We start from the raw sequence: 23742 nt of genomic DNA, 5'->3' as shown, positions 1-23742 counted from the left end.
CTCTACTGCCGCCCGGTGAATAGCGGTGCGTAGGGTGCTCCAGGTGGTGTTCACGTCCAGATCAGCTGGTGTTTCAGGGATCTTGGACAGCTGTAAGGCGATCTGTTCCCTGAGCTGGTTGACTGAGTGCGGGGACTTCAATGCATCACAGTTGAGCTTCCTGCAGGTTGGTGTTTTCCTCAGTGGTGGACGGAGTTCCAGGGTGAATTTGGCTCTGATCAGGCGGTGATCAGTCCAACAGTCTGCTCCACGCATGGCTCTGGTAACTCGCACCTCCTTCCTGTCAGCTTGGCGGACAATGATGTAATCAAGGAGGTGCCAGTGTCTAGAGCGGGGGTGTTGCCAGGAGGTCTTAAATTCGTTCTTCAGTTGGAACAAGGTGTTGGTGATGACCAACTGATACTCAGAGCAGAGAGTGAGGAGGCGAAGACCATTTTCATTGAGTTTACCAACACCGTGCTGCCCAAGCACATCCTTCCATAACACACCGTCAGAGCCCACTCTCGCATTAAAGTCCCCGTGGAGAATGAGAGACACACACACACACACACACACACACACACACACACACACACACACACACACACACACACACACACACACACACACCATTAATTCAATTCTTGATGTTCATTATAGATATCTACAATTGTCCATTCAATCTTCAATTCTTACTGTTCACGATCGAATTATGGAAAATTTGTAATTATTTTGGCCTGGAATTGTTATTAGTAATGTCATTTCAGATATCTAGAATTTAATTCCCGATATCTGAAATACTATAATAACTTGTCACTATAATTCCTTATGTAGATATTCAGAATTTAACTGTAGATGTAAAAAAGGAATTTCCCTTTGAAATGTAATTACTACCTGCGGTTTTCTATTAACATGTGTTGAATGTAAATTGCACTTGTGAAAACGAAAGGGCAACTAGTCAGCCCTCCTGGGTAAATGTTAAAAGCGCTAAATCCCAGGGATTCTCTCGCTGTAGCCGACATCACAAGCATCACCTCTCTTTTTGTATTCACATTCAAAGGAAGGTTATTATCTTATAAGCCCTTGCACATAGAGTAAGGGAAACATGATCAGACTGATAAGGTTAACAGCCTCTCTCATCCATAAGCTTTGTGTAGCACATTGGATTCATTTTGTGAATGAAAATAATGTTGGTATTCAATCGATTTATTTTAGCTAGAGTTTCAGCGATATTGTGTTGACTTTTCATTTGGAGTTTGACAATAAGGCAAAGAAGCTACAAAGCAATAAAAAAAAATAGGTTATTGAGGTCAAAAGGAGAAGGTTATAATAAGCAATAATTGTGTCAGTAGTCAGGGCTCTATGCGTCAAAACAGCCATGGGGTTCCATCTAATACAAACAAATGGACGTCTTTTAAAATTGAATTCTCTCGGTATCCGATGCACTTTCAGAACCGCAAAGTGACTGTAACGGGTTCACGGAGTCAGGACACAGTTCTTTGTAGAAATGGAGCGAACTCCTGTTTATTTCCACTTCGATTACACAATCTTAAAGACACACGAACAAAAGGACAACGGTTCACTGTTCAATCCGTCCGTCTCCTGGTTTTACGACGCGCTCGCAGAGAGCGTCTTCCTCCTCCCTATCTCAAGCCCTGACTGAAAGACAAGCAGGCACATAAATACACACTTCCTGATTGGGTCAGATTGCAGACACCTGTCCGCAATCAGACCCCATCACCCCAGCAGACCCGGTGCTCCATGCTCCCCCTGCAGGCCAGACGCCGCCCCACCTCCACAGTGACACTCTGATATAAAATATTGACATGCAGCTATGACACTTATGAGTCACTGCTACAGGTAAGCAGGCATGGACAAGGCAGGTTTATCACATGAGGCCTGTGTTTCCCCCAGCACTGTATGGTTAAGGCGGCTGCCTTAACAACAGTAGGGCCCCGCCTTGACTACCAATGTGTAAAAAAAAACAACAACAACAAAGTGCAAAACTCTCGTAGGGAAAGAAAACATACTTTCATCAACTACAAAAAATAAAGAAAAATATTTATTTAACTCCTTGACCACCTTGACTTTTTTGAAGACATTTTCTGGGGGATACATTGCATGAGGCATATGATAATGAGTCCAATGCAGTCCAAGGGATAATGGACTGCTCTTACATGTATTGTCTTTAACTCCCAGCTTCTAACTTTTTCTATCACTACAGTGACAAGCCGAGAGCTTTTAATGTTTCAAAATTCTTGATAGGATAATTGGCTGTTATATTTGGCTGTTTTGAATTATTTTTTATAGGGAGTGCTGCCATGGCCAGATTCGATGTGGTTCGTGGTTGTGTTCAGTCTTCAAAACAGACAAACTGTAACGGGGGGGTTAGGCAGAAACCAAGTGCATAGACAGACGACAGTTGAGGACAGTTTCAAGGATTTATTCTGGTACAGGTTCGGGCAGGCAGAGAGCAGACAGTAAAGTCACCGACAGGTGACTTTTTTTAAAATATGCTTTAATTATTGTTTAATCCCATGAACACAGGAATTGTGCTTTTCATACCTTAGAATGAAGCCTTTATATCTAAAGATGGATCGAGTGGGCCCTCTTCATGTTGGGGGGGGGGGGTCATGTTTGGGGGGTCATGTTGGAGCGCTATGTTTCTACAAGAGACCAGAACGGCTCCCTGAAGACTGCAACAGCTCTAGGGGGGAGGTTTTTTAATGCAATCAAAAAAAGTGTTTTTGGACGATAGTTCAAGGAAGGAGGCGTGTTATGAATACAAATATTGGCCTGTAGCGCTAACTTCCAAGGATATGAATCATCAGTAGATACAAAAGATAGACAAACGAAAGTAGTTTCCCAGTATGGATGCAATTACAGAACTGTGTATTGAGAAATGTAAATACCTGGTTTATGGTTAACTCCGCCATGTTCTACAACATGCACAGTGTCCTTTGAGAATTATACACAAATTGGATTGTTTAAACCAATTTATTTGCATGCTAAAGCCGTCAAAATTGATATTAGTGTGATTAATTAATGTCACTTTTTTAATAATTAAACTGTGCTGACTGTCATTCCTTTCTTGTCTTTTTTGTAATTTTGGATGAAAGTAACATTTGGGATTTGAGCTCATGAAATGGGAATCCAAATTCTGCCTCTCCTTGTTAAAACAACTCTCAGATTCTCTCTCTCTCTGAGTCCATCTGATTTTCAGATCCAATCTTTTTTAGAAAACTGACCGCTACTTCTGTGATACTGCCCTGACTCTGCCCTGACTGACTTAAAGTCCCTTGTGAAATGGAGGGGACTTTCAGGCCTTGGGCTGTTGATGGAAAAACAATTCTGGTGTCAAAGTGTGTCTCCGGCTTCGGAGAGAATCGATTCAGTGACTGGCGAACCATCTCCTGGCCATCGGCTCTGCTGTGTACCGCAGCAGCCACTAGGGTAGACTCTCTTAAGAGCCACTCTGAGTAGACGCTCTATGTATTTATGTTAAGCAGTCGCACACACATAGGGACCCATACCATAAATGATACGAAATGACGGTCATCAGTGACAATTTCTTTTTTATGGTAATGATTTGGGGTCATCGTGAGGATAAGGCATTTGTTTCCACGACGACAAGATGCGGCTATAAACAGCACACAATTCTTCGTTTGCAACTGACGTCACAGCTAATTAAAATTCGTAACCAAACCGGAAGTCGGCCATCTTGGTAGGAAAGCAATCACAACATTGCGCCCCGCTACACTTGTTTCAGTCACATTAGAGTGGAGGTCATTCAATCGCAAAGCGCGTATCTAACCTCAATTGTTTCGCTATTATATTATTTTGTTTGGCTAATAATGCCTACCAGTTGTGCTATGCACGGTTGTGCGAATAATTTCATAGGGGAGAATGGGAATTGCAGTTTTGATCACAACTCAAGGTGAGCGGACGCGTGAGTTGACCGAGGAGCTACTTGGATTTGGAACATCTACCGGGGTGACATGGCACAAAAAAATCTCGCCAACACTCGTATTTGTCGTAATCACTTCATAACTGGTAAGTATTGGGGCTCAATCAATTTGTGTTTGTTTTTACCAGGAAAGCCTTAACCCGTAATCTACGCCAGGGTAAAAGGGCCTGATCCTCGCTAAAATCCGACTTTTTCAGCTTGTAGGGATCGAAACCTAACTGTGCGTTCACACGAAACGCGAAATTTGTCGCCCGTTCGTGTTGTCGCTGAAGGTTTGTCGCGCCACACATCATAATCTGTCGCTGTGCAAGTTTTGTTGAATTTGTCGCGCCACAACAAGATAACCACCATTGCATGTCTTTATCTTTTGTGGAAGAGGGAGAGATGTCGGAGGACCCGACGCAGTATATTCATAATATTGTAGAAGTAACAGTGTGGTTCCGGTGTTACACGGAATTCTGCGACCCACCGAAAAGTGTGACCCTAGGGGGCGCTGTTGCATATTTTCTGCAATTTGTTTTGAGTCTGAGTTTGAAGTGTAGACAGTAGTGATGCGCGAGAGGGCGTTTTTTTAACGCCCGCCCCAACCCGACCCAAGACATTTTCCAAACCGCCCCGCCCGACCCGTGGGGAATTCTGAAGCGGCCCGCCCGACCCTCCCAATTTGACCCGCAAAAAAATAAAAATAATAATAACAACAAATAAAATAAAAAGCCTGGGGCTGAGGCTTATGCCTAATTTAACACGTAACTAAATGAGAAGGATTTGCGCTAAATTCGCATTATTGTGAAACTTCAACGGCAGGTCTACATCAAACAACAACAACAACGACAGCTTTACGCAATTATTTATTGAAGAACTGTTAACAAATGCGTGGTTGCGGGTTTTGACTTTTTTGACCCGCCCCACCCGAACCCGCGATACTTAGAGAAAACTGCTACCCAACCCATCCGGCCCACGGGTGCCCGCGGGTGCCCGCGGGTAATTGGGTAACCCGCGCATCACTAGTAGACAGGCATGACAAAAAAATACATAAAACATAAGATCTCCCCCCAACCAATTACCTTTTTATTAAAGGTGCTTAATTAATACATTTGATTGATTTGATTAGCACTTTACAGACCAATACAATGGATAGGGCGTTTAGTACGGTCCTTCACCGTTGCTTCTTTACCCATAAATAATGACAATGCCATCGCGAAAAAGTTAGCAATGGTTGTGGGATGAGTAGTTCCTCCACTCTTCACAAAAAGTAATGTACACAGTCTTATACCTTTAAAGGTATATTGCCTTTTCTCTGATTATTTTTTTGCCCAGAATAAGATGGTCACGACTACCTTGATGAACAATTGGCTTGATTCCAGGCATAAAACCCTTTAGGTAATGAATGAAAAGTCAATGGAGAAAATGCAAATCCATCCATTGTGATGTCGGACAGAAGTTGACAAGTAGGAGATAGGTGTGGGCGGTAAAACAACAATCTATATGCCAGCCCTGCAGGAGAGGGAAAAATGCATCTATAGTAACCTTTTGTATCCCCTACACCAGCTCAACCCAGTAGCCGGATTCTTAAGGAGTGTTTTCGGCTGTCCCTTTCCTGTCTCATGCTTGAGGCAGCACATGCAAGTGGCATTGCATTGAGGACTAATTCTGGATTTCAGATTCTTCTTCACATTATTTTTATTGTATTTATTCTGATGTTCGGGGTATGGTGCCTGGATCTGCACTAACCAACGTCTCATCCGTCCCTATGTCCCCAGCCGCCCTTTGAGTTCCACTGTAATGAAGGGTTCAGCCACTTGCCTCGATATAACTCCCAAACACCTGTCGCTGCAGAAAATATCGCGAGATTTACTTTTGAACTAGAAATGAACAAATGTATTTACATTTCGAGGACTCAGTCTTTTTGATTTGTATACTTAAAGCTATATCTAGCGTAGCTGCAGGCAACAAGGACGTTAGCATTAGAGTGGTGAATTGCAACCCTAACCCTAACTCTCAATTGTTCTGTGAGGCATGCAATCAATTCAAGATTTTAACGCTTCAAAGACTTCACAAAATTCCTCGTAGGCCTACATGAAAAACTTACATTTTTGTGAAACCAAAAGGCATGCCAATCAAAAGAGGATGACCCGAGCTGTCCATTGAGGTACAACACTTTAAATACAATCAGATAACTTATATTTCCATAGACCAAGAGGACCCTAGAGGTCGCATGCTAATGCAAACGTCCTCTTAGCTGCTTGCGGCTGTGTCGAACCCTAGTGACTCTGAATCCTGTCCAGTTATTCTAAGCGCTTGACTCTACAGACTCTGCGGTCTGGTTGTAGGCTTTGAAGGCTCTCAAAAATGAAAGTTTGATTGGTATATTATTGCCTCAAATATTTAGGAGAATAGGAAAGGTCAGATGCATCATTTTTCTGAAGAGTTACAAAAAGTTTGAGCATGCCTTCAGCACATCATTAATTAAGAAAATGTCAAAAAGCCAGAAGACCAACAATATTCACTACTAATCCATGACGTGTGTAGGAGAATGCAATATATATTTATTTAAAGTAGAAGCTGCGCCCGCTCAGGATTAACTTTAATGACCTCTGATTGGCTGACATGGTTTCAGGGTGATTAAGCATTGATGCCACTGACTTGCCGGCATCACTGCCCTAGAAATAACGAAAACCGGAAAGCACTTTTACAAAGCAGGGTTGTTGTATGAATGCTCAAAATTCAATCTACATTAAGAAAAGTATTTTTAATGGGAAACAGTATCTCAAAATGTATAATTTTACATAATAAGAACGATGCCACACATTAATATGATAAAGCGTCACAAATCTCTTTGAATAAATCGTTTTTTAACAAAACCAATCAAGGCTATGAAAACCTTTATGGCAGAATGTTCCTGTTTGTCAACAGGTAGGTAAAAACCTATAGAGAGATTTGAATGCCCTTAAATTAAGCAAAATCAACCATTGGTACTGCATTCAAATGTTCAAATATTGCAGCAGTTTGATAAAAAACATGTTAATGGCCAAAGCTTGGAATTAACATGTTCATATTGTGGTCACACTGACAGGTCTGAAGACAAAGAACTGTTATGTAATTTTATCTGTTCAAGCATTATCAAACAGGAAGGTGTGATTTACCATTATTGGCAGTGATGCGGTACGGAACGACGAGTTGTGTTAAACAAACCCTCATGTAATATCGCTTAATAATGAATTCCTAAATGCAGGTGGAACACATTAATGAATTAAATGAAACATCTCTTTTCAAACACAGGTTTACATTATAGCCTGCTATGAATTTCTATGGGCTTGTATGGCTTGGTATTTGCGAAAAGGAATGTGTGAAGGTGATGGCATTTCCTGAAAGCTGTTCTACTGTAGACTTCAGTGTCTATCCAACGATAAACAGTAAGATTTAGACATTCTTAAGACATTATTTTAGATAATTTGCTTGGATTATTTTTTTAATAACATATTTTGATGAACAATATTGTCACTATCGATTCAAATTATTCACATTAAGCATACTAGCTTTCAACCATCAAAATACATGTCCTTTTCATATGCCAGAGTTGTAGACCAAATCATTGCATATCAAAATATACCCCAAATCCATAAAAAAAAGTTTATAGATTAATAAATAATACATTATTCTATTTCATGCTGTGAACCGAGAACATTGAGTTTGTGTACAAAGCGGGGCAACGCAAACGTCTAACAAACATAGGTTATCAGCCTGACGTCTGAAGTATTGTCCCCTGCCTTGTATTAGTGAGAAGAGAGCCAAATCAATAGGTTTGATTATAGTGTCCATCACCGTTAAATTGCTTGAATACTAAACAAGGCACTTAAGAGGCACATTGAACCAGGAATGGGGGAGAAGAGGTGACAGCATAACAGTGTGAGAGAGGACGTGTGTCCTGCTTGCATTTCTGTGACAGCAAGATTCTGCATTTGCGCTATTATGCTTTCTGAGCTAATTATTCCTACAAAGAAACATTAAAATGCTTGCATGCCAAACGAGTCATCTTGAATCTGATGGGGAAGAGTGAATGATTTGTGACTATTTCAAACAAAAGCGTCGGAACCTTGACAGAAACAAATAACGAAATATTGCAGTGATCATAACATGGCAAGATTTTAAAACAAATTCAAAAACAATTATGGGATGTAGTAGGACTGGTCAATGCACACTGTGTAGAGGGTGGATTAGGCATTTAGTGTAATTTGACAATTACTTCTGGTGCTGGACTGGGCGGTCCTGCAACATGAATTAAAAAAAAACATAGCAGACTGACAATCATATATACTAACCATATCTCCATATATCATATATACATTTAAAATAGTAGTAGACATCTGCCTGGGAAGGCACACTTCTTGAAGCTGCTCTGTGAGACTTTTAGAACAATATATTAATGTAGAGCATGAAGTTGCCAAAGAAACGCACGCATCAAAGATCTTAGCAGAGAGAAAGGACAAATCGAAAGTCGAGGAGTGCTCATACTCACACACGTTCACTCGGTGGCAAGAGTTATACTAAGACTGTCAGAACAGATTAAGGCACCAAACGTGACATATCATGTGAATGTGCTGAAGTCCTTGAAGCTGGCTGCTCTCCATCCTCACGTGAGACAGCCTCCTTCCTGTGAGCATTAGGCCACGCGATCGGGAATCGAGTTGTATTGCTTTGATTATTCACCCTTTGCGTGATTGTTTTGGCGTAGGAGCGTGTGTGTTCACACGCATAATCATGGGTTCATGTGTGTGCGCACACACGCATAAAGGGGTGCGTGCACCAGTGCTTTCATGTGCATAGGCTTGCAAGCACGTGTGTGCGTGTTCATGCTTAAGTATTCAGTGTTGACGGTGTGGTATTTGGGCAGTTTTTATGGGATCTCTTCAAATCTTCCGGTATCGATGTTCCTCAACAATTCATTTGAAACAGTCAACCTCCTCTACAGTCCAGCAGAGACTGTCCACCTCAGAAAACCTCAGAAGCTAGACTCTGTCCACCTAAACCTCAGAAGCTAGACTCTGTCCACCTAAACCTCAGAAGCTAGACTCTGTCCACCTAAACCTCAGAAGCGAGACTCTGTCCACCTAAACCTCAGAAGCTAGACTCTGTCCACCTAAACCTCAGAAGCGAGACTCTGTCCACCTAAACCTCAGAAGCGAGACTCTGTCCACCTAAACCTCAGAAGCGAGACTCTGTCCACCTAAACCTCAGAAGCGAGACTCTGTCCACCTAAACCTCAGAAGCTGGACTCTGGCACTGTTTTCTTGCGCCCCAGGGAGTGGGTGCTGTGACGTGGCCTCTGCAGGGTGCCGTGGGACAGCTTGTCCGTGGGCTGGCCGTGGGGGGACGCGGTCGCATGGGGGATTCCGTTGCGGTGAAGTGAGGCCGTCCTGCGCATCGTCGCCTCTGTCTTAGAGGGGATATTGGAGGAGCTTTGGGAGCGCTTGATATCTGCTGTGCCGCGGGCCGCCTTCCCATTGGGCAGCTCAGCACAGGGATGGCCCGCACCATCCGAGCGCCGTCCTTCACTGGCGGTCGCAGTGCCTCCTGCCTCCCCATTGGACAGTGACAGCCTGGAGGAGCTGCTCCTCCCTGTGTCTGCGTCTGCATCCCCTGCCGGCCCGCAATGCCTCGTCCTCCTGACGTCCTTGTCCTTCTTCAGGAAGTTCCCCTTGAGGAACGAGAACATCCCGTCGTTGCCCTTGGCCTCCTCTTCCTTGCCGGGCTGGGGTTCCCCTCCGCGGGACCCCTGCTCCCCCCTCTGGGCGGCGGGCCGCTCTGCCCTCCCCGCCTGCTCTTTGGTCCTGCTCAGAGAACCCTGCCGGAGGCTGGGCGTGCTGACGCTGTGCTGGACCCCCGCGCTGGACCCCCACCTGGTCTCGACCTCCTCCGGGGGGCCCTTGGAGGACCCCTGCTTCCCGCTGTCCTTCCTGCGGGTCAAGGTGGCCCTGCCCAGGGTGGCGGTGCAGGCGGTCGTGCTCGTGGCGGGGCTCTCCCCCTTCCCCTGGCTGCTCTTCCCGCCGCGCCTCAGGCTTGAAGTCTTGCCGCCCGACGTGCGCCTCTGGCCCTCTGCCACCTGCGACCCCGGAGACTCTGGACAGCCGCCCTCCTCCGGCCTGCCCATGCAGTTGAGCCCGCCCACGCCGGGGTGGCCGTGGCGAGCTTTGTCCTTGGCGGCGGGCTGCCCCGCCATCAGACTGACGATGGGCTCCTTGGTACAGCGCGGCCGGCGCCCGGACTCCAGGTACTCCACCAGCTCGGCCGGCCCCGGCGGGGGCTCGGGGGGGGGCGCCGCGCTCTGGGGTTTCCGTCGGTCCTTGGAGCCGAAGGACCAGCGGAGGGGCAGGACTTTGTTCAGGGTGTCCCGGGCCTTGCTGGGGCTCCTCATGCTAACGCTGCGGCCCTTCAGACCCCTCTCAAACGGCCGGCTCTCAAACCTGCCTGATTGGTGGAAAATAAAAACAGGGAAAACCAGAAATAATTAAGAATTTAAAAAAGAAAATCATTGAGTATATCTGGCATTTCACAGTACAAATATTTGTAGGATTTTTTTGTGATAACTTAAGAGCATTTGAATTACTACTGTGTTTTGTTCCTTTTTGGAGCTTGTATAGGAAGCAGTGTAGGAGTAGAGTTTACCGGGAAGAGTAGGCGGTTTCTATCCAAGAGACAGGTTTGTTCACGTTTGTGTTTAAGAATATTGGTGATAAGTTGTGTTGTTATTAATATTTTTATACATGTGTCTAGTTGTGCTACCACCACCCCTCCCCCTAATTTTCTCTTTGTGTGGCTGCAGCCTTATTATCAAACTCAGGGAATTTCCAATGCAGTCTGTTTGGAACCACTGGCAGCAATGAACAGAGAGCGGGCAGTGGCATCACTTGTGAGGTAGTCTCCATGGCAGCGGTAAATAACAGTTTGGGCAGAACACCAAACATACTCTGGAATTTAAAAAAAAATTGTCTACCAAAAATTCTGAATCGACCATTGATCATTGCTTTTGAAACTTCGGTTTTCTCTGAAAATGTGCTCCCTCAGCATACATGGCGTCTACTAAGACTTCTCTAGGTAAAGACTTTGTTACTTCATAAACACGCACATAGATCTATTTCTCGAAACTAACGAGCCTCCTGAGATAAGTTATCGAACGCTGTGGGAAACCATGAGGGCATATGTGAGGGGACAAGTGATATCCTATAACGCCGGTGAGAATAAGAGGAAAACCAAATGGGCTAGCGAGTTGATTGACAGGATTAAAGTAGTAACCAATTACATTGGACATCACCCTCTGAAAACTTGACAAACAGTAACGCTATGGATCTTCATTTGAAATCGCGACATAAATTTTATGAATATGTGGAACCTGCCAGTAAGCTCTTGCTCAATCAACTTGGGAGGTCGGCAACAGCAGGTCTTATAGTTGCGATAAAATATAGAGAGGGTAATATTGTTACGGACCAAAGGGACATTAACACTCAATTTAAATCTTTCTATGAGGACTTATATACATCAGAAGCGTACTACTTTAGTATATTGGAGATGCCAACTTTAGATGGAGAGGACAAATCACGATTGGAAAGGAATATAACCTACACTGAGATTGATAGTGCATTTAAAAAAATGAAATCCGGAAAGGCTCCAGGCCATGATTGGTATCCAATTTAGGTTTAAAAAAATTGCTCCCAAATTGCTACCATTATTGTTTTTGAAGAAGTCTTGATTGAAAATACACTCCCCCGGACTATGATAACAGGCCTCCATCTCATTATTACAAAAGAAATATAAGGATCCCTTGCTTTGCGAGTCGTACCATCCAGTCAGTCAGCTATGTGGAGACTAAAACATTTTAACAAAGGTGCTGGTAGGTAGACTGGAGAGAATCATGCCTAACTTGATACATCCTGATCAGACGTGTTCTGGAGTGGGTAGGCAGTTGTCGAGCAACCTTCAGCGTGTATTCAATGTTCAATGTTTATTCAGCATGTATCAACCTAACAATGTCAAGTCAGAGATTATAATAGCTTGAGATGCCGAAAAAAGCTTTTGACATGATTGAATACAGCTACCTGTTCAATGCACTAGAGAAGTTTGGCTTTGGCCCTACTCTCAAGAGGTAGGATCATATACTGTTCTAAGCCTTTGGTTCTTTTCACTGCTTGTGTTTTTTTTTTTTTTTTATCGAGAGCAACCTGAGTAACTGAATCGGAGAAAGAAAGTAAACGAGACAAAAGCCAAGTGAGGCGAGGTAAAAAAATGTTTTTTCATTAAAAAAACTAGGCCTACTGTTCCAACCAGCCCTACTACTGGGAGTCTGGACCCCACGCGACACGCACAAACTTAAAAACGCAATAAACGGCAGGCGTGTTAAACAATCCATCTGTCCTAAAGGACAGGGCAGATCCGTCTTCCATCTTATAAGCCATTTCTTTTAAAACATGATCATTGCACACCAGGTTTATATTTTTGCCCTATTGTTGGTAGGACCACATGAGTCTCATGCAGGCCTTTATTAATCTGTACCCTATATGTTTCAAAACCTTTAAAAACATATATGGAAGACAGACAGCGCGGGTCCGCCATCTTCTCTCCCGCTGTCAACCAAAGAGCGCTATCATTTGTAGTGTTGTAGTGCCGGAGGAAAAGGAGGACGTAGGCAACTTAATTATAACTGTTTAATCAAAAGAAACAGATCAGAACAAACAGTCACAGTGCATGGCTAGATCGCTGTGTAACACTCTAACGCGTCCCCCTAGCCCCCCGTGACGTCTAACCAGTTCCCTCCCACTCGATCCGTAAGAGGGGAACACAAACCTATAATGTAGTCACTACACCAGCCCCCCCAGTGTTCACCTCAATACTCAAAATCCCAGAGGCAAGGTGGGCGTATGGCCCGGCCCCCACGACTGTAGGCAAAGTCAGGAGGTGCGGGAGGAGGCGTGACATCGTCCATCACATCCCCATGTTGGGCGTGGCGGGGGGCCGCGACGACCGGAGGGCCGCAAGCTGTGGGGGCTTGAAGGGGTTGGAGGGGGGAATGGCCACGGCGTGGCAGGGGGGGCAGGACAGGAGGGCGGCCCCCGCGGGGTGGCAGAGCCAAATCCGGGGGCAGCTCAAGGTCCAAGTGAGCCGGTTTGAGGCGATCAACCGACACACACTCAGGCTTACCCCCCATGTCAACCATGAAGCTCTTGGCTCCTGCTTCGATGACACGGAGGGTCCGTCATAGGGAGGTCGTAGCGGAGCCCTGTGGCCGTCGTGGCGGATGAAAACGTAACCCGCAGACTGCAGCTCCGGGGGCACCCGTGAAGCAGGGACGCCATGCTGCGTGGTTGGGACCGGGGCGAAGGTCCTGGCGCCGTCCAGCAGGGAGGCGCGCTGAGTGGAGGCGGACCAGGGCTCCGTCGACTTGGGGATGAAGTCACCAGGGACCCGCAGCGGCTGTCCGAACACCAGCTCGGCCGACGACGACCGGAGGTCCTCCTTGGGCGCTGTCCTGAGCCCCAGCATGACCCACGGCAGTTTGTCGAGCCAGTTGCTGTCCGTGAGGCTGGCTCGAAGGGCGGCCTTCATGGAGCGATGAAAGCGCTCAACAAGTCCGTTAGCCTGCGGCTGGTAGGCGGTAGTGCGGTGGAGCTTGACCGCCAGATTCTCCGCCACTGCCTCCCACAGCCCTGAAGTAAACTGCGGGCCACGGTCAGAGGAGAGGTCAGCAGGAGTGCCGTAGCGGGAGACCCACACCGCGATGAACGCCCGGGCCAGGTCGGGGGCTGTCGTTGAGGAGAGCGGGACTGCCTCCAGCCAGCGCGTCCTCCTGTCCACCATGGTGAAGAGGTAAGTGAAGCCATGCGAGGGGGGTAGGGGTCCCACCAGGTCCACGTTGACATGGTCGAACCTCCGCTCTGGCACCGAGAAGTGTTCCAGGGGGGCCTTGACATGGCGATGCACCTTGGCGCGTTGACAGGCAGTGCAAGTGTCGACCCAGGCCCTCACATCTCTCTTGAGTCCGTGCCAGACAAACTTCTCTGACACCAGCCGCGAGGACGGTATCCGACCTGGGTGAGACAAGCTGTGTACCGCCTCGAAGACGGGGTGTCTCCAGTTGGCGGGGACTACAGGCCTTGGCTGACCCGTGGAAACGTCGCACAGGAGCTTGGCTCCTGCATCACTGAATAGCACCTCCTCCAGACGCAGCCCCGTGTCCGACGACCTCAGAGCTTGAACGGAGGGGTCGGCGGCCTGATCCACAGCCATGCGGGAGTAGTCCAGGTTCAGCTGGACTGCACCGACCACCGCCCTGGAGAGACAATCCGCAACCACGTTGGACTTCCCAGCCACGTGCTGGATGTCTGTGGTGAACTCAGAGATGTAGGAGAGTTGGCGCTGCTGGCGGTCGGACCACGGCTCCGCTGTCTTGGACATGGCATGTGTGAGCGGCTTGTGGTCCACGTAGGCAGTAAACTCACGGCCTTCCAATAAAAAACGGAAGGGTCTGACCGCGAGAAACAGCCCGAGGAGCTCCCTGTCGAAGGTGCTGTACTTGCGCTCTCTGGGAGACAGCTGGCGGCTGAAGAATGCGAGTGGCTGCCAGGCATCCCCAACCCACTGCTCATACACTGCGCCCACGGCAAAGTCTGACGCGTCCTTGGTTAGAGCAGTGGGCGCAGAGGGTGAGGGGTGGGCCAACATGGCCGCGCGGGCCAGGGCCGCCTTGGTGTCCTGGATATGCGGGACCGGGTAGCGGTCAGGCTTGGACGCGTCGTTGAGGCGGCGGTAGTCCCCACATGGGCGCCACCCACCGTCTGGCTTAGGGACGATGTGCAGGGGAGACGCCCAGGGGCTGTTCGAGCGTCGAACGATGCCCACCTGCTCCATGTGCGCGAACTCTGCCCTGGCGACGGACAGCTTCTCCGGGTTGAGGCGCCTGGCTCTGGCGTGGAGGGGAGGCCCATTGGTCTCGATGTGGTGCTCCACCCCGTGCTTCACCGTGGGCGCGGAGAAGGTGGGCCTAGTAAGGTCAGGGAATTCTGCCAGCAGCCGAAGGTACTGGTCACCTTCGGCGAGCGTGTTGGACAACCCGTTGTAAACCGCCTCCCCCTGCGTACAGGCGAAGGAAGCGAAAGTCTGTGAGTTCACCAGGCGCCTGTTTCCCACGTCCACTAACAGGTTATGGGCGCACAGAAAATCTGCGCCAAGGAGGGGAAATGTAACAGCTGCAACGACAAAATCCCAGGTAAAGCGGTGCCCTCCGAAGCACACGTCCACCGCTCTAGTGCCATAGGAACGGATAGGCGTGCCGTCCGCACCCACCAACTGCGGGCCGTGCTCCCCCTTCGCCACCTCCGATCCCCCTGACGGAATGATGCTCCACTGGGCACCTGTGTCACAGAGGAATCTGCGACCGGAGACGGTGTCTTGGATGAAGAGCAGCCTGTTGGTGACACCAGCGCTCAGGGCTACTACTGAGCGCCGGCCCTGCCGTTTCCCGTCCGTCCAAAGGAGAAGGGCGAGCGGCAACGTTTGGCCTTGGCGCCAAAATTGGCGGAGTAGAAACAATGGCCCGCAGCGTTACCCTGCTGGCCAGAGGGTCCGGCGTCGTCCTTCGCCCTCCTGCGACGGTCCGGTGGCGGGGCAGCCGCGGGAGCAAGCAGGTCGGGGGACCGTTGAGGCATGGCCAAGACGAACCGGTCCGCCTCCCTGGCCAGGGCGCGGGGTCCAACGATGGTGGTGTTAGCCAGCGCCATCCTGACCTGAGCTGGCAGCGTGCGCATAAACAGCTCCGTGAAGAGGATCATGGGGTCTTCTGCACCGAGCAGGTTTAGCATCCTCTCCATACGTGCAGAGGGCCTCTCATCACCCAAGTCCGACACGTCAAATAAGCGGCGCACCCTCTCTGCGGTGGAAAGCTCGAATGTCTCCAGGAGCAGGGCCTTGAGGCGCTCATACTTGTTTGTCGTCGGGGGGGCGGAGAGAAACCCAACCACACACGCTGCGGTGGAGCTGCCCAACATAGGCACAGCATGGTTGTACCGGTCGTCGTCGTCGGTAACGTCGCTTATTGAAGTGTGCCTCCACTATAGCGAACCATGCAGCAGGCGTTGAGTCCCAGAACTCCGGCAGTTTAAGAGTGGGGGTGCGCACGGCCTGCCTCATCCTGACAGGAGACGGTGATGTCTGCCGCCGTGAACGTCTTCCTCGGGCGGACATGTTGAGAATCGCAGTGTTCTTTGTTTTTGTAAACAAATAAATAACAAAAAATCACGTCGGGGTCACCAGTGTAGTGCCGGAGGAAAAGGAGGACGTAGGCAACTTAATTATAACTGTTTAATCAAAGAAACAGATCACAACAAACAGTCACAGTGCATGGCTAGATCGCTGTGTAACACTCTAACGCGTCCCCCTAGCCCCCTGTGACGTCTAACCAGTTCCCTCCCACTCGATCCGTAAGAGGGGAACACAAACATATAATGTAGTCACTACAGTGTCTATCATCTCGGCCCCGTTCATTGTGACCATGGACCTATAAATAAAAGGACAGCGGAATAAAACATGGCGGCAATTCATTCCTATGAAAACTCATTGGTGAGTTCCGGATTTAGAAATATTCTCGTTCTCTAGCATTGTAAGCATTGTAGCATCATAAGGTCTGAGCAAGTAGCCTACCCACGTAATGAATTGTAACACACCAACATTGTTAACTGTCATACATAACTAAACAAGCAAATGAAAACTAAACACCAACCCAACTAAAATGTTTAGGTCAGACTTAACAATTAACAATATTATAAAAATGACATAGGTCTCCCATAAGCATTCAGATAATCAATACGTCCATGCCTGTCATAGCCATTTCAATGATATGTGTGTTTTGTGGTTTCCACACTGGGTAGCGCAAATGGCATATGGATCCCACAATAGGTTATTAGAGCTCATCAGCACAGGTGGAGGTGATTGTGAGGCTGGATGAGCAAACCGCTTTTGAACATGATACCGTAATGCACCCGAACTTTGTCTTTGGATCTTTTGAATAAATGGATCAATAAATGGTCAATTGCAATGATCGCAAGGAGAGGAACGTGAGAGTTATTGAGTGCACACGTCCAACAGCTGAACCAGTCTATAAATTCATTGAATTGACTTTAAGTGATAAAAAGTCACCACTAAAAACCATCAACGTCATTCATGTTGAGTAAAAGGAAAAACCTTGGACACGAGAAGTTAACTGAGCCTTCTCGGATGCCGGGCCGAAACAACATTTGTTTTACTATGACTCCTTTCAGCTGCCCACCCCTCCTTCTCGGTTAATAAAACGCTTGGAATGGCGTTTTGAAAAGAGAAAACTTTTATTTTATTAGTACATGGTATAAAGATAATTATGAGCCTTTAATTGATATCCACATTTTTTTGCAGGGACACAATCCTGTTCCCCGCTTGTATTGAAGTGAATGGGGATATCTACTTCTGGGCCCCATGAATCGAGGGACCCGTCCACCCTAAAACAACTGCAATACCAGGCTCGGTCACTGAGCACTGGTGGATTGCGGAAGTATGCATTGCTCCAGGGGGCTTTGATGACGCGTCAAATCACCCGAAGTATATCCAGAGTTTTGGAGTTAGCATTCAATTGCAGCAAAATCACCAATAAATATATCATGAAATATAGTGTTGGAGCACAATGTTGTTTTAGGGGTTAATTACCTGCACTGTGCAGGTAATTAAAACATTTCCAAATAAAAGGACTTGTGCAGGCTGCACAAGCCCTTTTATTTGGAAATGTTTTACTTTGCTTAATGTTTTAGTTTGAGATATTCAATTTCAGCTCAGTGAAGAACTTGAAACACTTTATTATTATTTTTTTTATTTAATTGTGCTTAAAATAAAGACAAGCATTTCTCTACACCTTATGCTGCGTTCCTGGGACACTTTTTAGCCAGTAAGTTGCGAGCTGGAACTGGAAGTACATCGGGCAGGTACGAGTTCACGGGTGCTGAGTTGAGGGTTTGACTGCCGTTCCAGGGCATTTTCACAGGTAGAAGGTTGTGAAAACACAGGTTACGGGTTGCCTGGAAGGCACCATTATTCTTGTTTAAAAATGATTCACATTAGGTGAAAGTTATGGAGAGCGATAAAAAGGTGACCATATGGCTTTAAAGGCATCGCAATGAAAAGTTGGGGGCACCTATATTTTGAGCTGGTGCACTGAAGAAAATAAGCGCACCAGTGCATCCAATGCAAAAAGTTCGTCTGGAGCCCTGTAGGGTATGATAATATTCAGAGTGTAGCTTCCCGATCTCTAGATCATTTAATGGGTCGATGGGAGGAGTAGCTAGGAATGGATTTATCGGAAATGGATTTTCGAGATTGGGTAAACCGCAATTACACAAATCATCAATTTGCATTAGACATGGGTTGTGCAGTTTAAGGTTCTGCATAGGCTGCAACTTTCTGTGTCTTTCTGCCTTCTCTTCCCTACTTGCTAGACGTCTGATACTCTTTAGTTGGAAGAAAGCTCTGCCACCATCTCACAGGCGCTGGGTGGAGGATGTTATGTACCATCTTAAGCTGGAACGGCTTAAAAGCACTGCCCGAGGCTCTACCCAGAAGCTCCATAAGGTCTAGCAAGCATTCCTTATTATTTCATTCAGTGCTTATTTCATTCAGTGCTGTTTTCTTTTTTGTGCTTTATTATGTGTATTCTATTGTATGTATGTTAAAACCCAATAAAGGAGGAGCACTACACAAAACAGTCAGGGCAAAGACACGGGCAAAGAGGTCGCAAGTGACGTTACACTGCAGAGAAGTCTCCTGCGAGTATTTCCTCAAAAAGTATTGCAAGTGCTTAATCTTCAAGAGGCCATTGTACTTTTAGTCAGACTGAACATCCACACAAACATGAAATAGGCTTTGTCGTGTAACCTTGACATTTTCCATTAAATGTTCCATATTTTACAGGAAAGAATCAAGGTTTTTCAAGACGTGTGGAATCACTGATTGTGAGCATTGTGTTATATCATTGTGTACCCTTGTGTGGAACCTTGTGGACCTCACCTTTCTCCTGCTTCGGGGAGTTGTCCTCGAAGACTGGGGGCTCCGGGGAGTCGGGGAGGGAGTCGGGGCAGGCGACGGAGTGGCGAGACGCCACACTGCTCCTCATGCTGTCGTCCGTCAGCCGGATCAGCCAGTGGTCTGACATGGAGGAGCTGGTGGAGCCTGGGAGACGCACATGGGGGAGAGAGAGATGGAGACTGAGAGGCAGGGCTGAATGAAATTAGCTCATTTCAAGGTTTTGAGTTAAACTGCAACAATGATCTGTACTGAGCTTTGGGATGTGCAGCAGTGAAAGCCTTATTTCAGCAAGTAATATAATAACATAAGTATCATCATTATATAGTATGGATAGAGCATTTCAAGTGAACGGTTTGGATTCAGCCACTGGCTTCCTCCACACAGCACGTATGGGATATTGGAGTTTTGCTTTTTGAAACGTTATTCCAATAAAACATGTTTTAACCAGAAATTAAAAGTTTTCGTTGCAACAGCCCTATTTAAAAATGTTACACGGTGGCATGCTTTACTTGTTGTCGTATTGTTTTTTAATTGGGTGTCAAGCAACTATGTTGCGAGACAACCTATTGTTATTGTACGAATTCTTATTATTATTATTATTATTATGCTGCCATTGGAGTCAATGGCAGCCCATAGAACCGCTTGGCGAAAAGTTGTGAAATTTGGCACACTTGTTCAGGACTGCCCCATTAGCCCATTAAGCCAATCTAAGGTCGCTAGCCCAACAGCTCTAGCGCCACCAACAGGTCAAAGTTGGGCATGCATTCATGTTCATAACTTTTGACCTATTCGACCAATTTTCACAAACCAGGTATCATTGGATTCCTTGAACCAAGCCCAGTTCAACAAACCCTATGACGTCATTGCGCCATGACGTAAATGTCCGCCATCTTGGTTTATGTCAAAAACCTTCAAAATGCTACTCCTATCACAAATCTTGTCCAATCATCTTGAAACTTGGCACACATGATCTTCTGGCCATCCTTGATGAAAAACATCGAATAGATTTGTCAAATTCAAAACCGTTTGCCCGCTAAAGCCAATCAAATTTGGCGGCGAAGCCGCCAAACAGGAAGTGAGCCGATTTCTCAGCATCCCTTTGACATATCATAACCAGACTTGGTATATAGACCCATGGCCTCATAAAGGTGACACTGATTTAATTTGGTGACCTTTGACCTGTAGGGGGCGCTGTTATTAATGTCCATGTGTTTTGACCTCTTTCTCTTCACATGAGTACATTTACAACTTATTTTCAATGTCTGGTGATACTATCAGACCTCCCCGTATAGCTAGTATATTATAACTTGCACAAATATCCGCGACAGCCAATGATATTCAACCGCGAAGCCGCCAAACTGGAAAAACGCCAATATCTCAGTATCCCTTGGACAAATCATAACCGAACTTGATACATAGACCCATAACATCATTATGGGGACACTCAATGAATTTGGTGACCATTGACCTCTAGGGGGCGCTATAATTAATGAAGACGTGTTTTAACTCCTCTCTCTTCACATGAGTACATTTCAAACTTATTATCAATGTTTAATGATACTGTCAGACCTCCCCATAAATCTTGTAAATTATTTTGTTGATATTGTTCCGAATACCCCTATGTATTTGTGACATTTGTTCTGTCAGGCAGACTGCATTGCCCCCTTACCTCTAGGTGGGGTCCTTTTCCCATTTACTCATCCCACCGGCTGTCGGTATTGCCGATTTCCGAGGCGGTCGTCATGTAGCCCCCTGGCCGATTGCGTCCATCCGGCAGAATAAGCCTACCGAGTCCGATTATGCTTGACACCCACATTGCTGCTCGCAGCTATATTTATAATTTTAATTGCAGACAGGTCTCCCCTTTGCACCTCATACCTTATTTTCTCTGTACCAAGGAACAAATACAAGATGGTCTTCAGAATTAGTGTGTGTGGATTCTGTTTGAGTTTGAGCTAAGCGATAAGTGGGCCATATAATTGAACAATTGAATCAAATAAAAGAGGAGCATAAAAGAGCCAACATGGCGGAAATGCTATTCAAGTGCACGGGTGATGCGATCACAAGAGATGAGCTCAGAGTGCGTCAGCTCACTCTTGGCATTGACTCAATTGTCCTTTGTGAATGTGTCTCAAAGGAAAAACCTGTCAGTGAGTAACGGATAATTCCAGTTGATGTTGAGGAGTTGAGGGGGGCTCGAGATTGGACAGAGCCAATTCCAATTGATAAGCAAAACGGGGGATTTTTAAGATTGTGCCTGCAAACAAGTTTTGTATGATGTACTCGTGGCATTATATTATCAGTGTCTCCTATGCTTTTATTCTGTAAGCAAAGAAATAGATCGATATTTAAAGGAATTTTCCCCCAGGAAGATAATAAAGATTTATCTATCAATCTATCTATCTATATCAATTTATTATTTTCAGTTTTTATATTATATGAACTAATAACAAAGAAAGTATATATTTAATATTTTTATATTAAATATCAAATACACTTTTTTAAAAACATTTTAATTTCCGTCTTATTTTTCTTTCTATACAAATGATTCATGTCAGCCAAAAAGTGCCTTTTGTTGTAGCAAAGTATGTATTTGATATAAAAGTGCTACAAACGATGAGATCATGGAGGAATGCACCTGCTGCTGGGGGCTGTCCACATTGAGCGATCCGTGGCGAGTAAGGCCCACTTAGGGCAGCCACCTTCTGACTATGATATAAACTGAGCTGTAAAGCTGACAACACGCCTATTGGATCCCCCATATTCAGGAGGAAGATACAGTGCGGTAGATCAAGCACACAAATGTAAAGTGACATCAGAGCAGAAAAAGGTTGTGGACAAAGAAGGAGGAAAGGACAAAGAAGCCAACTTCCCAGATCCCTCCAGCAGAAAGTGATGAACCTGATGTGCTTTATGTCTTCTTCTACTTGTAAGGTCATCTCTATTTTATTTTTATTGAAATCAATATGTTAAGTCTTCAAGGGACTTGGACTAAGAAATTGCTATTTTATCCTGTGATTATCCACCCTTGCTAAAGTAGAAATTCCCATAAAAAATCTTCAAACATAATACTGGATTGTCAACGAAATAGTAATCCTACATTGGACAGAGCTCGCACAAGTCCAGCCTCTATCTCGGGAGAACTTTAACCATGCCTGAAATCCAACGTACGAGTGAGCATGAGTTAGAGTGCCTTCAATCAAAAAATCTTGGCTCACTTTACAATTGAATTAGCTAATGCAGTTGTCTCATACCCCCGACGGAGCTACTTGCAGACCAGGGGGGGATGGTGTTCCTCCTCTGGTAGAACAAGATGTAGGCCCCCCTGGTGCACACTTCCTCCTCTGGCACCAGGTCAACACTGCTGTCGTCGTAGCTGTACCACTGGCCGTCCACAGAGTTCCTGCAGTAGGCTGCAACAGAGTAACAGGAGGGGACACACCATCACGATAACGTCTGCAGTTCCAGTGGTGAGGGGGATCTCCTCGACATTCATTTGAATGAGACCATCTTAGAAACTATTATATGAGGACATTTAAATTTGTATTTCCTCTGTCTTTTCTGTGAGGACTCTTGCCTGTTGAACATGAAAAATGTCATTTTTGGTGTTTGATGTTGGGAACATTTTCCCTGATTATGAATAATACAAGTTTTTTTGTCATTGGGTGTGACTTGTAACTGAATAGATGACCACTCTGTAAAGAGAGTATGAGAAACTAACACCGTCGGATTTCCATCTCCTGCATCTGCATCCATGACACCCTCACCTTAAACCATCTTTCCCTGCCCTTTAATTTGAGTTAATCCCAAAACATTTTTTTTACAGAAATCATAACAAATCTATTCTTTAACCTCGTGGCCGCGAAGACAGGCCCTGTTCTAACGAGCAACGGTTTCGTGATGAGGGCGCGCTCTTTAAGCGGGTATTATTAATCCAAAAACCATTTCTAATGTCGATTCTACATTCAGGTTAAATCATCCACCTTCCACTGCTGTCAGGAAACAAGCGCTGTTGAGTTCGCATCGACCTTAGAGGACTGATCCCCACAGAGGGTGGGGGGGGGGGGAGGGAGCCGGGTGCGAGTGTGTACCAGTGTAGTGCCCTCCGTGCATGCCCCCGTGGTGGTTGCACACGGCGTACAGGTCGTACAGGTAGTCCTGGGGCAGGGCCGGGCTGGGGGACTGTCCGGCGGGGGGCTTCCACGCCGGCGGCCAGGGCCCCAGGTTCAGGCTCTTCATGCTCTGGCTCCTCTTCACCACGTGGGGGGCCATGTCCAGGCCGGCCATGGGGAAGCGCACCAGCGTGGACAGCTTGTTCCGCCTCTCACCCACCTGTCAGGGGTGTCAGGGGCCACCGTGTCAGGGGCCACCGTGTCAATATCAATCCCATACCCATGTCATTTTCCCGATAATGACCGATAATGAGTTCTAGACATTATCCCTTACATATATATTTTGCAGAGTAGGCCTATAGTAACAAATGTGTACAAAGTTACATATGTATTAAAAAAAATTTCGGGTTAAAATCGGGCTCGGGCTCATAATTACAGTTAATGTGTCGGGTCGGGCCGGGCTCGGACAGAACATGCACAGGCTCGGGCCGGGTCGGGCTTGATTTTCTGGGCCCGATCTAAGCTCTAGTATGGAGGGGGGGTTCTCCCTGGAGCTAGTCGCACTGTGTGTGCATGTGTGTGTTTGTGTGTGTGTGT

At 46.4% G+C, this 23742-nt stretch overlaps 1 protein-coding gene across 2 annotated transcripts in view; it reads right to left on the bottom strand.

Annotated features, from left to right (window-relative positions):
• Nucleotides 1–4933: 4933 nt before the first annotated feature.
• Nucleotides 4934–23742, bottom strand: part of usp43a (ubiquitin specific peptidase 43a) — a 105925-nt gene continuing 87116 nt past the window's right edge. The window contains exons 13-16 of one of the 2 annotated variants that reach the window (XM_056585694.1): nt 23125–23365; nt 22288–22446; nt 19016–19177; nt 4934–10411 (exon numbers count right to left, since the gene is read on the bottom strand). In XM_056585694.1, coding sequence (XP_056441669.1) covers nt 9207–10411; nt 19016–19177; nt 22288–22446; nt 23125–23365 — 1767 coding nt within the window. In that variant the 3' untranslated portion in view covers nt 4934–9206. The remainder of the gene's footprint in view (nt 10412–19015; nt 19178–22287; nt 22447–23124; nt 23366–23742) is intronic. The other variant, XM_056585693.1, reaches the window with a different exon arrangement.

This window comes from Gadus chalcogrammus, chromosome 3 (genome assembly GCF_026213295.1).
Source record: "Gadus chalcogrammus isolate NIFS_2021 chromosome 3, NIFS_Gcha_1.0, whole genome shotgun sequence".
Lineage (NCBI taxonomy): Eukaryota > Metazoa > Chordata > Actinopteri > Gadiformes > Gadidae > Gadus > Gadus chalcogrammus.
The sequence above is the reverse complement of the archived record's forward strand: the minus strand, read 5'-3'. Positions and strand labels throughout refer to the sequence as shown.